This window comes from Stegodyphus dumicola, chromosome 5 (assembly GCF_044657685.1).
Source record: "Stegodyphus dumicola isolate Sdum_Otavi_A_Nest chromosome 5, ASM4465768v1".
NCBI lineage: Eukaryota > Metazoa > Arthropoda > Arachnida > Araneae > Eresidae > Stegodyphus > Stegodyphus dumicola.
Window position 1 is genome coordinate 234,933,550 of NC_140772.1, and position 18,320 is coordinate 234,951,869.

The window sequence follows — 18,320 nt, forward strand, 5'->3', positions numbered from 1 at the left end:
CATTGGTCACTGTCTCTTAGGCGAAATCTGTGAAGATAGGACATATATGGGCCATGCTCTGTCAGATACTGTGTGAGGTGCGAAGAACTGCTATTTAAATTTCGGTTAACGTTTGGTTGGAAATCATACAGTCTTCTGCCTGTGGTGCTTGTCTATCAGTAGTTTTGCCACTGCTTCGTTAGTTCACATTTGAGAGTAGTTTTCAGATACGAGTACGGAAAGCATTAATATACTTTCTTTCTATCCGCCAACAACGAGGCAGCCGGTCCACTGGGTAGTTAGCATATCGGCCAGGTAGCCCCGCTAACGGAAATAACTTGATCAAAATAACACACTTATGTATACATCCTTCTGATTTATGTGTTTGGTACATCCTTCTGATTTATGTGTTTTTGAATTTGATTGTAAACTCCCAATAATTGGAGAATTGGATATTTATACTGAGGGGTCCAGGCAAGATGATAAATTGGGTGCAGCATTTGCGATTTATCATTAGGGAACTGAAACTGAAAATAAAAAATATAAGCTTAATAATTATAATTCTGTATTTCAATCGGAATGCTGTGCTTTACTTAAAGCCCTTCAGTGGGCTAAGAAAAATTTGACTCGTGTTAATTCTATTCATATATATACTGATTGTATGTCTTTGCTTCAATCCTTGACCTCGGCCCGTCCTACTAATTTATTAATATTTGATATTAAATGTCTATTGAAATTTTTGATGCAGAATATGTGCATTCACTTACACTGGATAAATGCCCATGTCGGCTTTGTTAGAAATGAAAGGGCCGACGTGCTGGCTAAAGAGGCGACCACTAATGATGATTGTGAATATATAGAAATTTCTGGTTCGAGAAGTTATGCAATTAGAAACATGAAAAATTTTTATGATGATATTTGGAATACTAGATGGAATGAATCAGAGAGGTGAGTGGGTCTTTTGAAGTCTATTAAAATTCAAAATGGTATGCGACCAATTAGTAATATTGATTTAAACCAGTTTTTAACTGGGCATGGAAGATTTCCCGCGTACCTCTCGAGATTTAATTTACAAAATTCAGACTTGTGTGGTCATTGCCATCAAGTTGGTAACGCAGATCACTTCTTGAATCATTGTTCCTTATTGGAAAATTTGAGAAAAAAATGTTTGGGAGATAAGTCATGGAACTTGGAAATCTTAAAAACATATTCTAAATGTGCAATGAAATTGATTAACTCTAATAGAGTTGAATTTGGAATATTTGTTTAGTATTGTGTATATTTATCTTTTGATTATATGTATTATATTCTCGGTTAGGAGTATTTGTGGGTTTACTGCGGGGATTTTGGAATTTTTCTGTGTATTGTTTTGTTTGATGCGTTGTGGATGTTTTGTGCATGTGGTATTTCGGGAAGATGCGGTTGGTTGTTGCATGGATGTGGCCTTGCAGATGTTGAGAATCCTGATGGATTACCAGATTTAAATTATCGAAATTAATGGTGGTTTTGAGTTTCAGGATTTTGATTCTTAAATTTTAAATTTTATGGAATTTTTATATTTTTTCTTAAATTTTAAATTGTAGTTTTTGATTTTAAAATGTTCTGAAATTTTAAAGTTTTAAAATTTTTCTTATATTCTGTTCTTAATGGAGTAATTGCTAAAGTTTTAATATGATACATGGCAATCTTAAGTTTTTCCAGTTTTGGTTTTGGTTTGGTTTTTGGTTTTTGGTTATTGGCAGTCTTGGAGCTTCTTTTCTATGCTTATTAAAGATAATTAATACATTTGAATTCAGATAGTGGTAGGACTGTTAAAGTAAATTTTTGAAATAAATTAATAGTTTAAATAAAATTATGATTATACAAATAATATGCTATTAAAGTAATATTGTAGGGAATTCGGTTTGACCTTCTACATGTTATTTAAATTGGGAATTCCTCGATGGCTTTGGACCGCCTGTGCCTGTTCCGAAAATTCATGTGAATGAATGTTTCTTGAGAGTTTCCGCCACTCTGTTTGCCCGTGGGGTTTTTAATTGTTTTTGGATTTTGAATGTTTCATGCTGTGCTTCGTTGTTTGTATGTCTCTTCCTTATTTTTAGTTCGTTAATTAACATCCAATTATTTTTAGTTAATTAGCTTCTTTTTCTCTCTTCTTTCCTTTTGTGGTCTTGAGGGGGTCGACCCTTTATGGTCATATGGTCCAGTGGGATTAGGAGGATTGGGTCTTTCCTGTATTCTGACTATTATGACACTTATGTATACATATTTTGCTCAAGACGACTGCTGGGGGCAGTGCAAACAAATGCTGGACGAAGACGATAGTGCAGTGATTTAAGAAGGGTGCATTGCGAGTGAGAAGAACAATTTCAGTTACATATTTACAGAGTTATGGATAGGTGGTTACAAAAGACATCCACAACGGGAACAATAAATGATCACAGTGCAATATATGAGCCATTAACAAAGTGACTGATAAAACAGTAAAAATAATATCTAAAATAGGGCTAAATACTAAATAGCAATACTAAGTAATATGGAGTAAAATACTAAAAAGTTAAATAACACAAAAAATAAAAAAGAGCAAAACAGTGAAAAAAATCATAAAATAACGCAAAATACATAGTTCAAGGTTCATAATTCAAGGTTTACAGTTCAAGGAGATTAAGATATACAGGGAATAAGAAAAGACGAATAAGCTATTTTCAAATAAAATTAGTTCATTAGAAGTACAGAGCATACAGGGGGTGGCATTTATATAGAAAGATTCAACATCAAGATAAAATAAAATTAAATGATAAAGACCCGTCTCTTTCAGGTAATGAAATAAATTGGTATTGACCTCTTTGTCGATTATATGGTCAAGAGGCAAGTCACAGTGTTTGGAAAATGTAAAAAGGAGCTATGCGACAAAGTCAAGTTTCAGGGGAGCAACAAAAACTATCCCATTTCTGACAAGAATGACAGAAGATGTTTAAAAAATACTGAAGTACACGATCCTAGTTCCATTGAAATCATAATTTTTTGTTGTTGAATTCTAACATTTTTATGAGAAATGGGTAGTATTTTGCTGCCCCTGTAAAATTGACGTTTGTCACATAGCCTCTTTTTACCTCTTCGGGTTCAATTGAAAAGTGACCCAAGTTTTTGAAGACCAGCTATTAATTGTTTCTCCATAATTCTTGATGATGCTACTATGTGATCTATTATTGCCATGTTCTCTTATTTTATGCCAGTTAGTTACGTTTCTAACCAGTTATTGGTTTCTAACCAGTTATTAGTTTCTAACCAGTACCTTTTCTATCAATGAAATGCCCTTTCTTTAAGAGTAATGCCCTTTCTTTCTATTTCTAATTTAGACAAACTTCTAATCCAGTGGCAAGATTGAGTTATAATTAATGGATAAAAATTATTTCAAACGCAATATAATAACAAAAAATAGATAAAAGGTAATAGGTAGAATAACGTATGCTTGAAAATTTGTAACTATTAGTGCAAAATGCACCTTTAATATAATAAAAATATATTTGATTTATCTTCGTAAAGTTACTACGTATAATTTCTTTACATGCATACTTTCATATATTCCCGACTTCTTATACAAATGTCTAGTATTTTGTTTCAGAATTTTGATGGGTATAATAACAGTGAAGAATCTTACAACTGTCTTTTGGCACCGGTTTCTACGCACTTTATTTTCTCAAACATAAGTCATTCTCTACGCAAAATACAAAGAAAATAACGCTGCCCGTAAAAAGCTTGCAATACATAAGTTGTGTTTTAGAAGCTTTAAATTATTCGTTAAAGAAATCAAAATGCATGAAACATCATCATCCAACTCAGTGCAGCTCCATCAAGTTTCTCCTGTCTCATCAAGTAATTTTCCGAGATCATCATTTAATATAATTCAGGTATCTGAAACGACGTGGTAGCTAGTCTAAGAGAACAAAGGAATCATTTATCTAAAAGATTTGCGGTATGTCAGTACTGTTGAAGAAAGTGTGCGCAAGCTCTGAGGAAGCTCGAGAAAAGCTAATATTTTTTTTTTTTTTTTTTTTACATTCAAAGTATAATTTCTTTACAGGCCTCCATCTCGAATGTTTTTCACACAGGTACATTACTCGTATGTTTTCTTCACGTCTATACAATCTTTGATCTGTTTTCAAAAATGTATTTTTAATTTATATTGGTCTCTAAACAAGCTACTAAATAAGGTTTTCCTGATGTTTCTGTTTTGATAAAATTCTTGTTGAAATATTACTATTTCTTAACAATTTTTTTCGGAGAGCGTTAAAGAAAATAAAGAAAATTTCAAAATTGAACCGTCTGATATGCGGCATTTAACTGTGATCTTTCTTAAGAACCAGGAAATGTTTACAAGCCAAGCATTATATGCGTAATAATGTATGGAAATATATAGGGATATTCATGATTCGGTAACGCGTAAACAACCTTGAGTTTGGAGTAGATTTAAGTTAAGATCTCAATCGATTTCGAGGACAAACAGGTACAGGGCCCTCTTTATCAGGAGCAAAGAAATCTGCAAGACTAGAAAAAATGAGCGTAACGTCCTTATTTATACTCCATAGCTACGAGCGTTATGCTCACCACTTTCCAGCCTTGCAGATTTCATTTCTGTTGATGAAGAGGCATCCGTACGTACGAAGTGGCACTCGTGGCAAACAGACTATTTATGAATAGCCTGTTTGTTTCAGCATTTTTTAAGTTCACATTAAAAATGGAAATAAGAAGACATCATGCCCATGTAGAAAACATATTGTAGAAAACATACTGTAGAAAACACGTGTTGCAAATGATATAAAATGTATCACAAAATTAATGTAAAAATCATCAATGTATAAAGTTCTCTTTCAGGATAATGGTATCGGTTCGTATTACAGTCATTTCGAAGAAAATTTATGATCTGAAAATGAAGTAGAGACTTAGGCTGCTACTCTTCTTACTGTGAGAAATAAAACTTTCTATTACTAGCAGCAAGGAAAGGGGGAGGGAAAACCAAGATATTGCAGAAATTGATGCATTTTTATTGTACTTAGAATAAATATATTCCATGAAGAAAATGACGAAATATTTTATGAGGAAAGAAAATCTATCATCCTATGCGGACACGTATTCTGTCACTAGATACTGTGTCAAGCCCGTGCCGAATATTTACAGATATTAAAATATTGCTTCATATAAAAGAGCCCAGATACTTCAAACTGACAAGCGATGGCAAACAAATATGCTCTAAGCCATAAAACGAATTTGATATTTTCCTTTTGTTATTAACATTCCCTAGAAATAGGAAATGTGTAAACAGTGTTGAAACAGATGATTTTGGAAATGAGTATGGAAAACGCATACATTTTGTAAAGTACTATCCGACTAGATCGATCCAAATAATAAGGATCCTTAAAGCTAATTTAGTATTAATAACATAGATTTGTAAACATTATAACCATGTTATAATGTTTACAAATCCACAGACTGCATTACTTTGGAATCGAAAAGCTTTTATTGAAAATTTAACAGCTTAATATAGATTTCGTTCTGTTTCATCTGCTCAATAATAATTGTTTTCAAAGAGATAGCAGACACAACAGTTTAACCTAGAGCTCAATTTCGATTAGCTGTTTGTCTAAATTATTAAAATGATTTAAGTAGTATTTGATAATTTAGAAGATAATAAATCGTCTAGACGAAATTTTCTTGCGGGTAAGTTCATAAAGTATGCAGCTTCTTTGTGATTACAGAAAGAAATACATGAAATAAAATTGCCATGCGTGTTAACGAAATACTTACAATAACATGGAATAATAAGCACACGTTTTCAGGCAATGTATTTATTTATCAAAGTTGCATGACTTCTTTATCACTTAAACAAAATCTCCACGTTTTCTGCCTGCTTGAAGGCCACGTTGCTAACTTTGATTCTCTAGCGATCAATATTCAGCGGCGTTGAGTTATTCTTGCCAATTAGGCCTGTTTACGCCGATTTCGGTCAAAGCCAGCTTGCGCGCTACTTATATTTTGAAGCTGTACTTAAATTTCAATAATTCATCCATTATCTTTGACTTGAAGCCAAAGCTACTGGCTTCTCTAAGCACGAGTTGGTGCCATATGTTAAACTCTATTTCGATTAATAAAGGATCCTTTAATTATTATTAACAATTATTAATAAAAGATACTTTAATCCGATTAGTAAAGGACCCTTTTCCCGTCTCTGTGGTTTTTAAAAGGCAGAGGGAAAACTCCCCAGTTGTCTTTTACGTCTGGTCTAACTGTATGCTATCTGGCAGATCTTTATAAAGTGACTAACGCGTTTGAAGCAAAGAATCAGTTACAAGGAAATTGATGCAAATTATTTCTGGATTATTCTAGAGAAGAGTTGCATATGATGTACTTAGACAATATATCAAGAACAAGCGAAAAGGAAGACATCTTTCTTCAGAGATAAAGAAAAGATAATGAGATACGATTTATGTGAACAAAAGCATTATGCAACGCTAAAAAATACGAAGTTAGAAATTTTTGATCGAGTGACAAATGTGTCTGACACTGAAATTGGGCACTTAAATTGTTTTACTATTGGCCGGGTGAAGTTATGGGTCTAACAAAGATTCCATTAGCCTTTGACCCCATTCTTTATAAAACTATTCTGAAGGTCAGACCAACAAGCCTTTCTGGCTCTGTTATGATCACGACTGAACAGCACTTTTATTGCTGTTCTAAGCTTAAAAGCACACTGTACCACAAAAGAATCAACAACAAAATGTTAGGAGCAACCAAAGGATAAGAAACCTTATAGGACAAGCTGTCTGCAGTAAACTGATACAATACATTTGGGGAAACTGCACCTGCTACTGCATACCTTAGGGGGAGGGCAGAAAACAATATTATAATCTCGGCCGTTTACGGGCGGTTCTGGTTGTTTCAATGTACGGCCGTGTGGGGCGAATTGGTTGTGAAAGAGTTAATCCTGAAACCCTGTGTAACATCAGGTTTATATTAGAAAACTTCCTGTTTTTCTAAATCGAAAAACAGTGTCCGCCACAATGACCAACAAGGAAAGACCCCCCCTCCATTGGCGGAAAATCCGTTACTGATCACGTCAGTATATACATTATATATGATTACATTATATATAAAGTAAACACATAATGCCTAAGTCATTATATATAATGATCATTCAAGGCATTATATACAATGACCTATTAAATCGTGTAAGAGAAACAAAAAAGCCCGCTCTTTCTTGAGAAATGCGAACGAGTAAGACGCATTACGCGTCGAGAAAGCTGATGGTCTTTGACCTCCCATAATAATGTTGTAATGTTACTTTTTAATTAACCAAGAAAGCATACGTTAAATTTCAAAATAAATGGAAAAAAGGACAACTGGTCTTGAGTTTTTCAATCGCAGATGTTCGGCGACGTTACACATGCTATAATCACCTGAATGCACTTTCCTAACAAAAAAAGCAAATAATATAAACGAAAACAAAAAGCTGGATGCACTTACCTACGTTCTAATAACGAAAAAAGGAAAAAACAAAAAGTGAAAAAAAAAAAGGAATTCCTAACGAAATAAACAAAAACGCCTATGCCCCTTTAATTCATAGGCGCACTTTTAAAGAGCAATAAATGTATCAAAACCAGAAGCACAAAAAAAAAAAAAAAAAAAAAAAAAAAAAAACTAATGCCAGTACATGAAGGTCAAATGCTGTGGAAACAGTTACCATTTAACTCCATCTACTGGCTTTTAAAAATTCAAATAAATCGTTCCGTTTTAAAGTTATTTATGCGCGAAGCTGGGCTTCTAGGAGTAGAATCGTTGCGTCGCGTATACGGGACTCAACGAAATGGGCTGGTAGAAGTGAAAGATTTAATTTAGAATTCAAACAAAAAATCAGCGCTATATTTGCAAAATTTTCAGGACTAGTTTCGATGGTTTTACTACAGAACCATCATTTCAGCTGCCAAAGGGCAATTTTCTGCAGCCAAAATTGCTGCAGAAAATTGGCTGCAGAAACATTTGGCAAGACTTTTTTATTGGTGAATTAGATCTTCTGGAGGGAAAAAATTAAAAAAAAATCTTTCTGATATAGTTAATGACCTTAATTCCAATCAATCTTTACCTTTAGCCTTTAAGGAAATTATGTTATAGTTTTCTTGTTTCATCAATAGATGGCGCCAGTAGCTTAACTCTTGTCCAGCCATTCTTATCTTATTACTATATTTTATTTCGTTCAGTTGCACTTTGGCAGCTGAGGAAGTGGTTCGGTAGTAAAACTATCAAAAGTAGTCTTGGAAAATTGGCAAATATAACCTTGTATAACCTATCCAAATATAGTATAACCTATCCGAAACCTATCCAATATTATAGTATAACCTATCCAAAACAACCTCCCTCATAGTGCCCTCTGGTGAGTATCCAGAGAAAAACTTCTTTGTTATAATTAGTCCAGTATAGTTTATATTAACAGCAGAGTTCGTATTAAAGGATTGGTTCAGGTAGAATTTATGTAAAACATAAATTTTAGTTTCTGATTCAGTTTCATAATGTGCATTCTGATTGCTTGGATTGTCTGATTTTATAAAGAATATTTTGAACGAATAGTAGTAAAATCATATGAAATTAGGTAACTTGCATTAAATGTTAAGTAAAAAGAACTTTGATTAAATGCGAGGTATGCATTGTTAATTGAAAATCTTCAAGTAACTCCACTGTCAGTAATTAAAAGCAGTACTGTAAATTACCAAATTTACCCAAGAACGCAAATCAATTTTATTTGAAAATCTAGAATAAAGTATATAGGATTTTAAAGCCCAAATCTCTTTAAAATTTAATTAATTAAATTCAGATTATGATTTGAGTATACCTTCGGAAACAATCATCGTTACTACTTTAACTAGCAAACAGAAATATTATCTTATATTCACTTGAGCCAGACATCTTAATCCGTAGTTTAAATTTTGAGATTTTATTTCTGTTCGTACAATGGCTGACTGTGTAATTTTCTTCTAGGTTTAGTAACTGCGTTCACAATTCTAAGTTTGTCTGCAGCTAACGTGCCCTCATCTTATGTATGTTAACAAACAATATAGATTTCTGAAAATACTAAACTCATCAGCTACAACTATTTATGCAAAGGCTATTTAAATTAGTATACATTAGTTAGAGTTAAGCTTTTTTTCGAATTATAACTATTCCAAAAGGATGCCATAGTCTTAAGTAGTAGATATGATGATTGAAAAGACCTATATAGTACTTTAAGTCAGATCCTGAATGTCGAGCCAAGGAGGTTCGTCTCTTGATTAGTGCCAATCGATTTAGTTTGGTGGCGCTGCACGCATTTCTCCGTTAGCTGCCACACAAACGTGTAGAATAATGCCATATCATTCGGTCTGCGGACTGGAATCCGATGCTTTAAAATGAAAACGTGGGCCGCAAAATGCTTCATTTCATGGCACGCGCCTCCGCCAAGCGGAGGTCTGACAACTCGTAAACAAGCAAGAACATCATGCAACGTGCGGCAAGAATTCCATTCTTCCACTAGAACCAAGGAATATTTGTAACTTACTTTGTATAGTTCTACAGAAAATGGGAAGTTTTAAAATTTCGGGTTCTTTCCGATGTTTTTGGTCGCACCTTTTCTACGGTATCTGTTTCGGACTTTGGCTAATGCATGGTGAGTATACCGTTTATCAAATCTTCTATTTCAGCTCAAATTATTACTCAGTATTGAAAAATAATCCTTCTTCAGCCTGAAATAAATAACAACGTAAAAACTGTTTTAAACGATTTAAGTTTTCTGCTTAAAGCCCTCCAGCTAGTATACATTACTTATATTAAATACTATTTGCGTAATCCACATTTAATGAAAACCAAATAAAAAAAAATAATGGCATATCCCACAGAGTAGTCAACTTGAACGTCACTGATTTTTAATAACCTAGCATTAGGATTGTAGCCGCAGTGCAAGACTTTTTAAGAAATATAGTTTTCACTGTTCTCTAAAACTATGTTAAATCAGGGAAAGGTTCTGAACTTTATTTGAAATGTAGTTCCAATGACTTAAATGAGTTGAAGCACTTATAAAAGATTTTTTTTTTCTTTTAGGGATTATTTTTCATTTCGAACTTAAATATTAAGAAATAGTAGGGATATCATGGAATCTGTAAATAGATACCTTGACTGTTCCGGGATGGATAAGCAGTAAATTACAACCGTTAATGTTACTTCAAATGCATCATACCAATGCCGAGAGGCGAAAACAATAGTCGGGTTTTCAGGCAATGTGATACGCGCGCTTTGTCGTAACATGTGTTGGCTTAATGATTATTTTAAGTAATAAACAATTCCATCTGCTATTTAGTAAGTCATGCAGAAAGATTTCTGTTAAAATTTTTTAAATATTTAAATTGTGATAACAGCTTTACACGTACATCATTTTGATTAATTTGTGTAACCATGTGTTTTATCCTTTCGAAAAATGAAATATGTACTACTATAACTGAGATAAATTACGAAAAAAGGGCTTAAGCTATGCTTATGGATACTTAATAATAACTTAGTAATATCTGAATATGTATGTATATATATAAGAATATGTATAGGGGATATATATGTTTATATAGAAATATATATGTGTATATAGGAATCTATATGTATGCATAGAAACTATATATGCGTAGGAAATCTTGCTTCTACCTTTATTATAACCTCTTTATCTCAGTAATAAAAAATCCTTGAATTGCAGTTTGAAATTCCCGAGAAAATCCTGGAAGATATCTATTTGATTTTAAATAAAGATTACAAACTGAAATATGGTGTTTTAATCATAAGTAAACTAAGTATTAATTTGCATTTCTGAATTTGGCTCCAGGAGTAACATTCAGTAAGTGCCGAATTAAAATTATTTTAGTCTGAATTGAAATACTTTTAATATAAATTTTTATTCCACCTGAGAATTCGTCAATGGTATGGTATAACTGAATTCTAGGATGTGAAAAGAAATACTTTACTGTTAATTAAGATTTCTTAATATTTGGAAAATGTATCTGAAAAGTAGAAGTCAAAATATGATGTTTTTCAGCTACTTTCCTTGAGCGGCAATGCGGGGAGACTATATTCAATATGCGTATGAGCGCTTGCTGAAATTTATCACATTTCTTAACTTGGCTCCAGTAGTAACATTCAATACGTGCCGAACTAAAATTATTTTAGTCTGTACTGAAATACTTTTAATGTAAATTCTTCTTCCACCTGAGATTTCGTAAGCGGTGTGGGATAACTGAAATGTAGGATCTGAAAAAGAAAAAAATAATGTTAAATAAGATATTATTTATTATGTTTGGTAAATATATCTGAAAAATAGAAGTGAAAACATGATGTTTTTCAGCTACTTTCCTTGAGCCATTCAAGAGGCATCTGCGTCAGAAAGGATGTCTTACGGAAGTTCATAAAACTGAAATCAAAGCATAGATCTCGAAAACACATGCATTAAATTAATTCAGTTAATTTAAATTATAAGTGGTAAATCACCTTATCCATTCGTCCACTAAATAGGCAACATTTCATATATTTCATTGCAATTTTCTCAGTTCAGGTCCTCTCGAACGCTAGGTTCCACAAGAAACTGCGTACGACTCTGCGAAAAATTGTAAATGAAAATTGTATATTTAATGATACGGCAATTTTACATGTAAGAATTTTGTGGGATATTATTACTGTTTATTTAAGAAGTTCGAAAGCATAATAAAGTAGAGCTACGCTGGTTTATTCATATGAATTAAACGACGAGACTTATTGCTGGAAATATAGGTGGCGATATGCGTAATGTAAGCAGCGTTTTAAAATACAATTATTATTTCGTTACTGCAGAATTTTTAATGATACATGTAAAACATATTTAACAAGGGTCTTTAAAGAACATATACTGTAAAGATTACACATATGCGAATTATAACCCCAGTAAGCATTTAATTGCTTTCGCAGCTCCTTAAGTTCCATATACGAAGAATAAAAATAGTTATTTTAATTATTAGTGAATGAGGCAGAATACATAAGTACTTTATTCCATTTGTAAAACAGACCGTATAATTAAAATCGTGAAGAATGTACAAGTTGATTATATATTTCTTTTGATTTTAGATATGGATTTTCTAGTACTTTTATTATTCAGTCTTTATAATGATTCATTACAATGTTACAAATTTTTCCGTTATTTTCATTAGTGTAACTGTATTAATGGCATCATTATACTACATCTGTCATAGAAATACTGATACTACATCATCAATATACTACATCTGTCTCCTTAAGTTCCATATACGAAGAATAAAAATAGTTATTTTAATTATTAGTGAATGAGGCAGAATACATAAGTACTTTATTCCATTTGTAAAACACACCGTATAATTAAAATCGTGAAGAATGTACAAGTTGATTATATATTTCTTTTGATTTTAGATATGGATTTTCTAGTACTTTTATTATTCAGTCTTTATAATGATTCATTACAATGTTACAAATTTTTCCGTTATTTTCATTAGTGTAACTGTATTAATGGCATCATTATACTACATCTGTCATAGAAATACTGATACTACATCATCAATATACTACATCTGTCTCCTTAAGTTCCATATACGAAGAATAAAAATAGTTATTTTAATTATTAGTGAATGAGGCAGAATACATAAGTACTTTATTCCATTTGTAAAACAGACCGTATAATTAAAATCGTGAAGAATGTACAAGTTGATTATATATTTCTTTTGATTTTAGATATGGATTTTCTAGTACTTTTATTATTCAGTCTTTATAATGATTCATTACAATGTTACAAATTTTTCCGTTATTTTAATTAGTGTAACTGTATTAATGGCATCATTATACTACATCTGTCATAGAAAATCATGTAACGACATGCTATAAAATTCAAAAAATGGTTTACTTGTATTTCTCTACTGACACTGGTAATTGAAACGAATGATCTGCGAGAAGGAAATGTGAGTATTCTAGAACTATATTTTGTTTACCTGGCAAGGAATTAAGGAATTTCTCTGTGCGTGGTGTCATGATGTAGGTTGTTAGCATATACAGCTAGTCTTAGATGATCAAGTGAAAGTTTATTTTTTTAATTTTTCCAGTTCCAAAGTTCCACAATAAAAGTGTCTAAAAACTCATCATTATGCCTTCGCTTTGTGATTGATCGAGTTTATGAGGGTTATATATATTTCATTCGTTATTTTTGGTTCAATTATTTGGTTTCACGGAATAAAGTTAAGCAAAACAAAGTGTTTAACTTGGTTAACAATTACTTTTATAGGCAGTGAACTTTCGTTTAGTTATAGCCCATATTATTACTAACGCACATTTGTTTAATTATAGATAGCTGTTATTATCATCATTGACCATAATTATATTTTAACATTAATTACTGTTACTAATCGTACTGTTACTTACAGATAAGAATTCTAGATTATTTGATTTAACGATTAGTATACCTACTGATTATACTAGATTATTTGATTATTTGATACGTAAGGTGTTACGTCGAGTTCCCATTTAAATTTCTAACGAACCTCAGCAGTGTTAATATATTCAGTGTCAATTTCTGTTCAATTTTAAACTCATTTTTTTCGTGCACCTTCAGAATGGTCAACCAATTTAGACTATTCTTCACCCATATGCTATAATGTAATAATTAGTAAAATATATTGTTGAATGTGCTCAGGTTCGTAATAGACTGAATGCACAAATCCGATAATAGGTTAATAAAATTTATTCTTAACGAAAGAAATATCAGAACCCTGGTATTTTCCTCAGAGGTATTCGCACAAGTGTTCACAATATGACACAGTATAAGTAGAGTAGCTTTGCCTTAAGATGCGGTATGCATAGCGTTGTATTTAACGCTTTTAGATGTTTGAAGTACTTATACTTGAAGTACTTAACTAAACTTAAATACAACGCTATGCATACCGCATCTTAAGGCAAAGCTACTCGGATATCTCAGTTCACGCGAAACTAAACAACTCGCAACAACAATAGCTAAGCAACTGAACTTAGACGCCTTAAATAGTTTTCAAATGGCAGCGCGAGATATTTCTAGCAGTTTCTGCTTCTCGAAATTACTGGAAAGCAATAAAAGGATGGAATTACGGTTACAGCTAACATAGTGGTTAATTACATTTATTAAATTTCAATACAAATTACTGAGATATCCATTTACTCGATTAAAGGCACGTGCTTCCGTATTCTTACATTTCTGGCATAGGTTTCTCTTAAAAATTTGTTTCGCGCTGCACTGCACGTGAAAATTCCTTAATTTTAATTATAATTCTATAAAAATTCGTAACGATACTTATTGCAGGAGAAAATGCTTGCTATTGGTCCGAAAAATATGCAATCATTTAAAGATTGAGGTTGTATTATCTCCTGTTTTTTTGATACGCTGAAACTCAAAATGTTTCCAAATTTCTAAGAGAGGAATGCTTTCGTGAGGAAATTTGACGGAAAGTGGCTCGTATTTACGTTACAAGTTCCGGCGAGGGTATCACACATTTGCATGTCTTCTGCTCCGAAATATCCTAATGTCTCTACAATGAAATCAGCAGAATTTTCACAAAAATTTGCATAACTCCCTGAATATAACCAATATTTTAGTTCGTCTTTAAATCATGGTCGCTATTAATATTTTATGATAATACCATATTTTATGATGTTTAATATAATTTCTTCTTAAATAAAACATTTTCTCAGTATTCCAAAATTGGATAGCGAGTAAGGAAAAGAAAATAATTCCTTTTCAAAATCTGAGTAAAGGTTTTTTCCAGTAGCATTGCAATGAACGACAACTTTCATTTTAACATTACTCAGTCTCCTTCAAAGAAAGAAAAGCAATGTGACGAGAGGCAGAGGGAAAAATACAAAGACTTTGTTGCCCTTTTTCCCTCCGCTCGCTGCGGGTAAATGTCAAACTTTTCCAACTATTTTCATTCTTTTTCCTTTTTTCCCCACTAAAAAATGTGAAACTGAAAGCCGCTAACGCTGATCGGTTTCGTTTCATATTTTATTTTGTCGTTCACCGCTTGGGGAATGTTCGTGTTGTAGATTTTCGTAACTAAGGAGGGGAGAGTAGTCTGCAGGTAATTTCTTTAGAGCTTTTGTTTCTGAAACATTTTTTGAATGTATTAAATTTAATTTCATTGGTTTGTAAACGTTTTGTGTTTTCACGGTGGCTGTGTAATGTTACGTGCTTTCCATCGCCCACAAATTGTTTATAGCTTTTCTTCTGAACAAGAATCTCATTTCTTTAAGCAACTAAATTGCTTATTCAGGCTTATCATAAATGTTATCGATGTTGTATTTCGTATAATGTAAATTACATAGCTTTGTATGTCTTCCGGTTTAAACACTCATTGCTGTAATACACTGAATTAAAAATATTACAAGAATTTAAATAATGACATATTAATAAGATAAGAAAATATCGTTGTTTATATTGAGGTATTATTCAAATGTTTCCACAGAGGGGGGAGTATCATTAAAATGATGTATTATTATTTTTCATTTTCTAATGCATTAATTACTTTTATGTTTTGCAATTGTAGTATCAAGGAAAATACGAGGTGCTGAGTAATCAATTAAATTTTAATCTTGCTTTCCAAATGAAAAATATGGCAATCAAATATAACCACAAAAACTTTTACTTTCACTTTTCTGTCACAAACAATACATATCAGCAAACATATTATAAGGTATTTCTTCCGCCTTCCTAGCGTGCCTTCGTGGTGTAGTGGTCAGATCACTGAGGCGGTATTTCGGAGGTCCGTGGTTCGATTCTCGGCGAAGGCGATTGCTAATTTTTCATTTTGTCTGCTTCCAATTAACCTAATGTCTCTACAATATAAGAAAGAAACAAACAAAAAACCATCTGAAAGGTTTCAGATTCTAAATTACGCCCAAAACGCCACTTTTTTTAACGTTTTGTGTGTTACCTTTATTTATTAAATATCACGTTCTTTGCACTTAAACCATAAAATTCAGTTTAATAGCTATTTCGAAAAATAATTTTAAAATGAGCATATCTTTAGAATTTCCTATACGCAGTTCCGTGCACTGGAGATGAAAATGTTTTTCCCCCGTAGAGTGTTGCCATTGCTCGCTTTTAAATCGTTGAGTTTGTTACTCAAAATTTCGTTAAAGATATACAAAATATGAAATCGATAATAAAACAAATTCCAAATTTCAAATTTGGTCTTCCACATGTAGTAGGAGGATTACTTCATTCAAAATTCGATGCCTCTAGGTACCGTTGTTTTATCACAATGCGAGAAATATACATACATTTATGCAGATTTTTCATTACTTAATTTCTTCATATATAATGTAGGACTCTAACATTGGGTGGCAACAGTTTGAATAGTGATTCGCCGTTTATAGTGATTCAACGCAAAATCGCAAAACTAAAATTCCATATGCGTAGCTACATTCTATGCAAAAAACAGAGTTCAAATATTCTAATTTTTAAAGAAGTTACAAGCATTTAAAGTGTGTAAACAACGTAAACTTTGCCTTTTAAATTTTGGAGAAAATGTAAAAAAATGTATTTCAATAGTTATTTACTGATGTAATAATTATATATTTGCCCAAAAGAAGTATTTATTTCTATAAAAAAGGCTAGAAATATCAGTATTGACAACTATTAATGAATTTACCTTTAGTTATGTAAATGCTATATGTGTAGAACATTAAGAAACAAACACGTTTTCTCTACTCGCTGCAAAAAAGCGTGATCAACGTCTCTTGAACCAAAGCAAAAAGAAAAGTTGACCTGCTTGGAAAAAACAGAAATAGGAAAAAATATTTTAAAGCATTAAAAGATAATGTAACTATAACAAACGAAGATAAAACATGTGATGCGAGTGAATTTTAAAAGTTTCATTGGATATAATTCATAAATTCTTTCTACCTCTAACTTCGAATCACATATCAATTTGCGATATGTTTATTTTTCTCATGTTTAATATTATGAGATTAAAAATAGTTAAATGATACGAAACTGTTATCTAGTGTCTACATATGCATATTTAAAGTTAATTTGCTGCTTCTCATGACCATGTGTTAAACGTAAGTTTGAAGAAAAACTTTAAACTCGGTTTTCTCAAAACAAAATTTTTCGGACATTGTATGTCTTGAAAGTGCTCCTTGCGTCTCACTTTTGGGTTAAAAATGAATGATATTTGGCAGAAACTATCTTGTTATATGTTACTGTAGATCTGTGTATGCATTTTTGAATATGAAGTTATTAAGAAGTTTAAACTTATGATAGCGTTTAACAAAAGATGACATTTTCTAAAAAACTGAATTTAATTTTTTGGAAAAATGCCAAATCACAAAAATCGGAACCTTTATATATCGTATTCAATAACGAATACACAAAAACTTTTGTCAAGTCTTTATAACTAACTTAAAGGGAAAATTAGGAGGAAATGTTGAAAATTAGCGCGCAAGGAGCATTTTAAATCTTTAATTAAAGTAATTAATTATTTATTTAAAAATTATTTTAATGTAAATTGAAATTTTGAACACATATTTTATAAACTGATGTTATAATACGTATATGTATAAAATTTCTTGTTGAAAACACAAAAACTTAAAAAACTAATTTTTAAAGTCCACCGTCCTCTTAAGCACGTTGTTGTTAGCCGCTGTAACATTCTACTTGGTACTGGAGAAAGAAATCCATTCCAACAAAAATACATATATAAGGCATTTTTCATAATTATCAGTACATGCAAAGAGTGCTTAAATGAGCAGATTTCGGAATTCCGGAAAACCGAAAAACAAGCTAAGTAGCAGTCCTAAAAATATATCTGCATATTACGCAGTAGACGTGAACAATACTCACGGACGTCGCACATTTTGTAACAAATAGTTACAGAGCTTGAACTTCGGTTGAATTTCTCAAATCGAAAAGAAGTCATTCCGAAAGGACTCTCGGACAGTCTAGACGTTATATCTAGAATAGCACGTTGTAGATAGGAACTTTCACACTAGACATCGCTCACCACATCCCAATCAGAGGCTGACTTTTATAAGGTATTTTTTCCCTTCTTTCTGAATGCATTCTTGGTGTAACGGTTAGCACACTCGTGTATTCGAGATGTCCATTTTCCAGTTCTGACGAGGGCATTGCTTATTTTTCACTTCTCCAGTATCAACAAACCAAATGTCCTTGCAACTTCAAGATCACAGAACATGTCTAGAAACAGTCTCCCTTCAAATGTCAGTAAGCTGTATCACTTCATCACCGTCGGTATCTTTCA

The 18,320-nt window shown here is 32.1% G+C and overlaps 1 protein-coding gene across 1 annotated transcript in view; it reads left to right on the forward strand.

The window, feature by feature from the left end:
- Positions 1-9,394: 9,394 nt before the first annotated feature.
- The window catches only part of LOC118189316 (uncharacterized), a 181,376-nt gene continuing 172,450 nt past the window's right edge, over positions 9,395-18,320 (forward strand). The window contains exon 1 of the mRNA XM_035359897.2: positions 9,395-9,670. Coding sequence (XP_035215788.1) covers positions 9,583-9,670 — 88 coding nt within the window. The 5' untranslated portion in view covers positions 9,395-9,582. The remainder of the gene's footprint in view (positions 9,671-18,320) is intronic.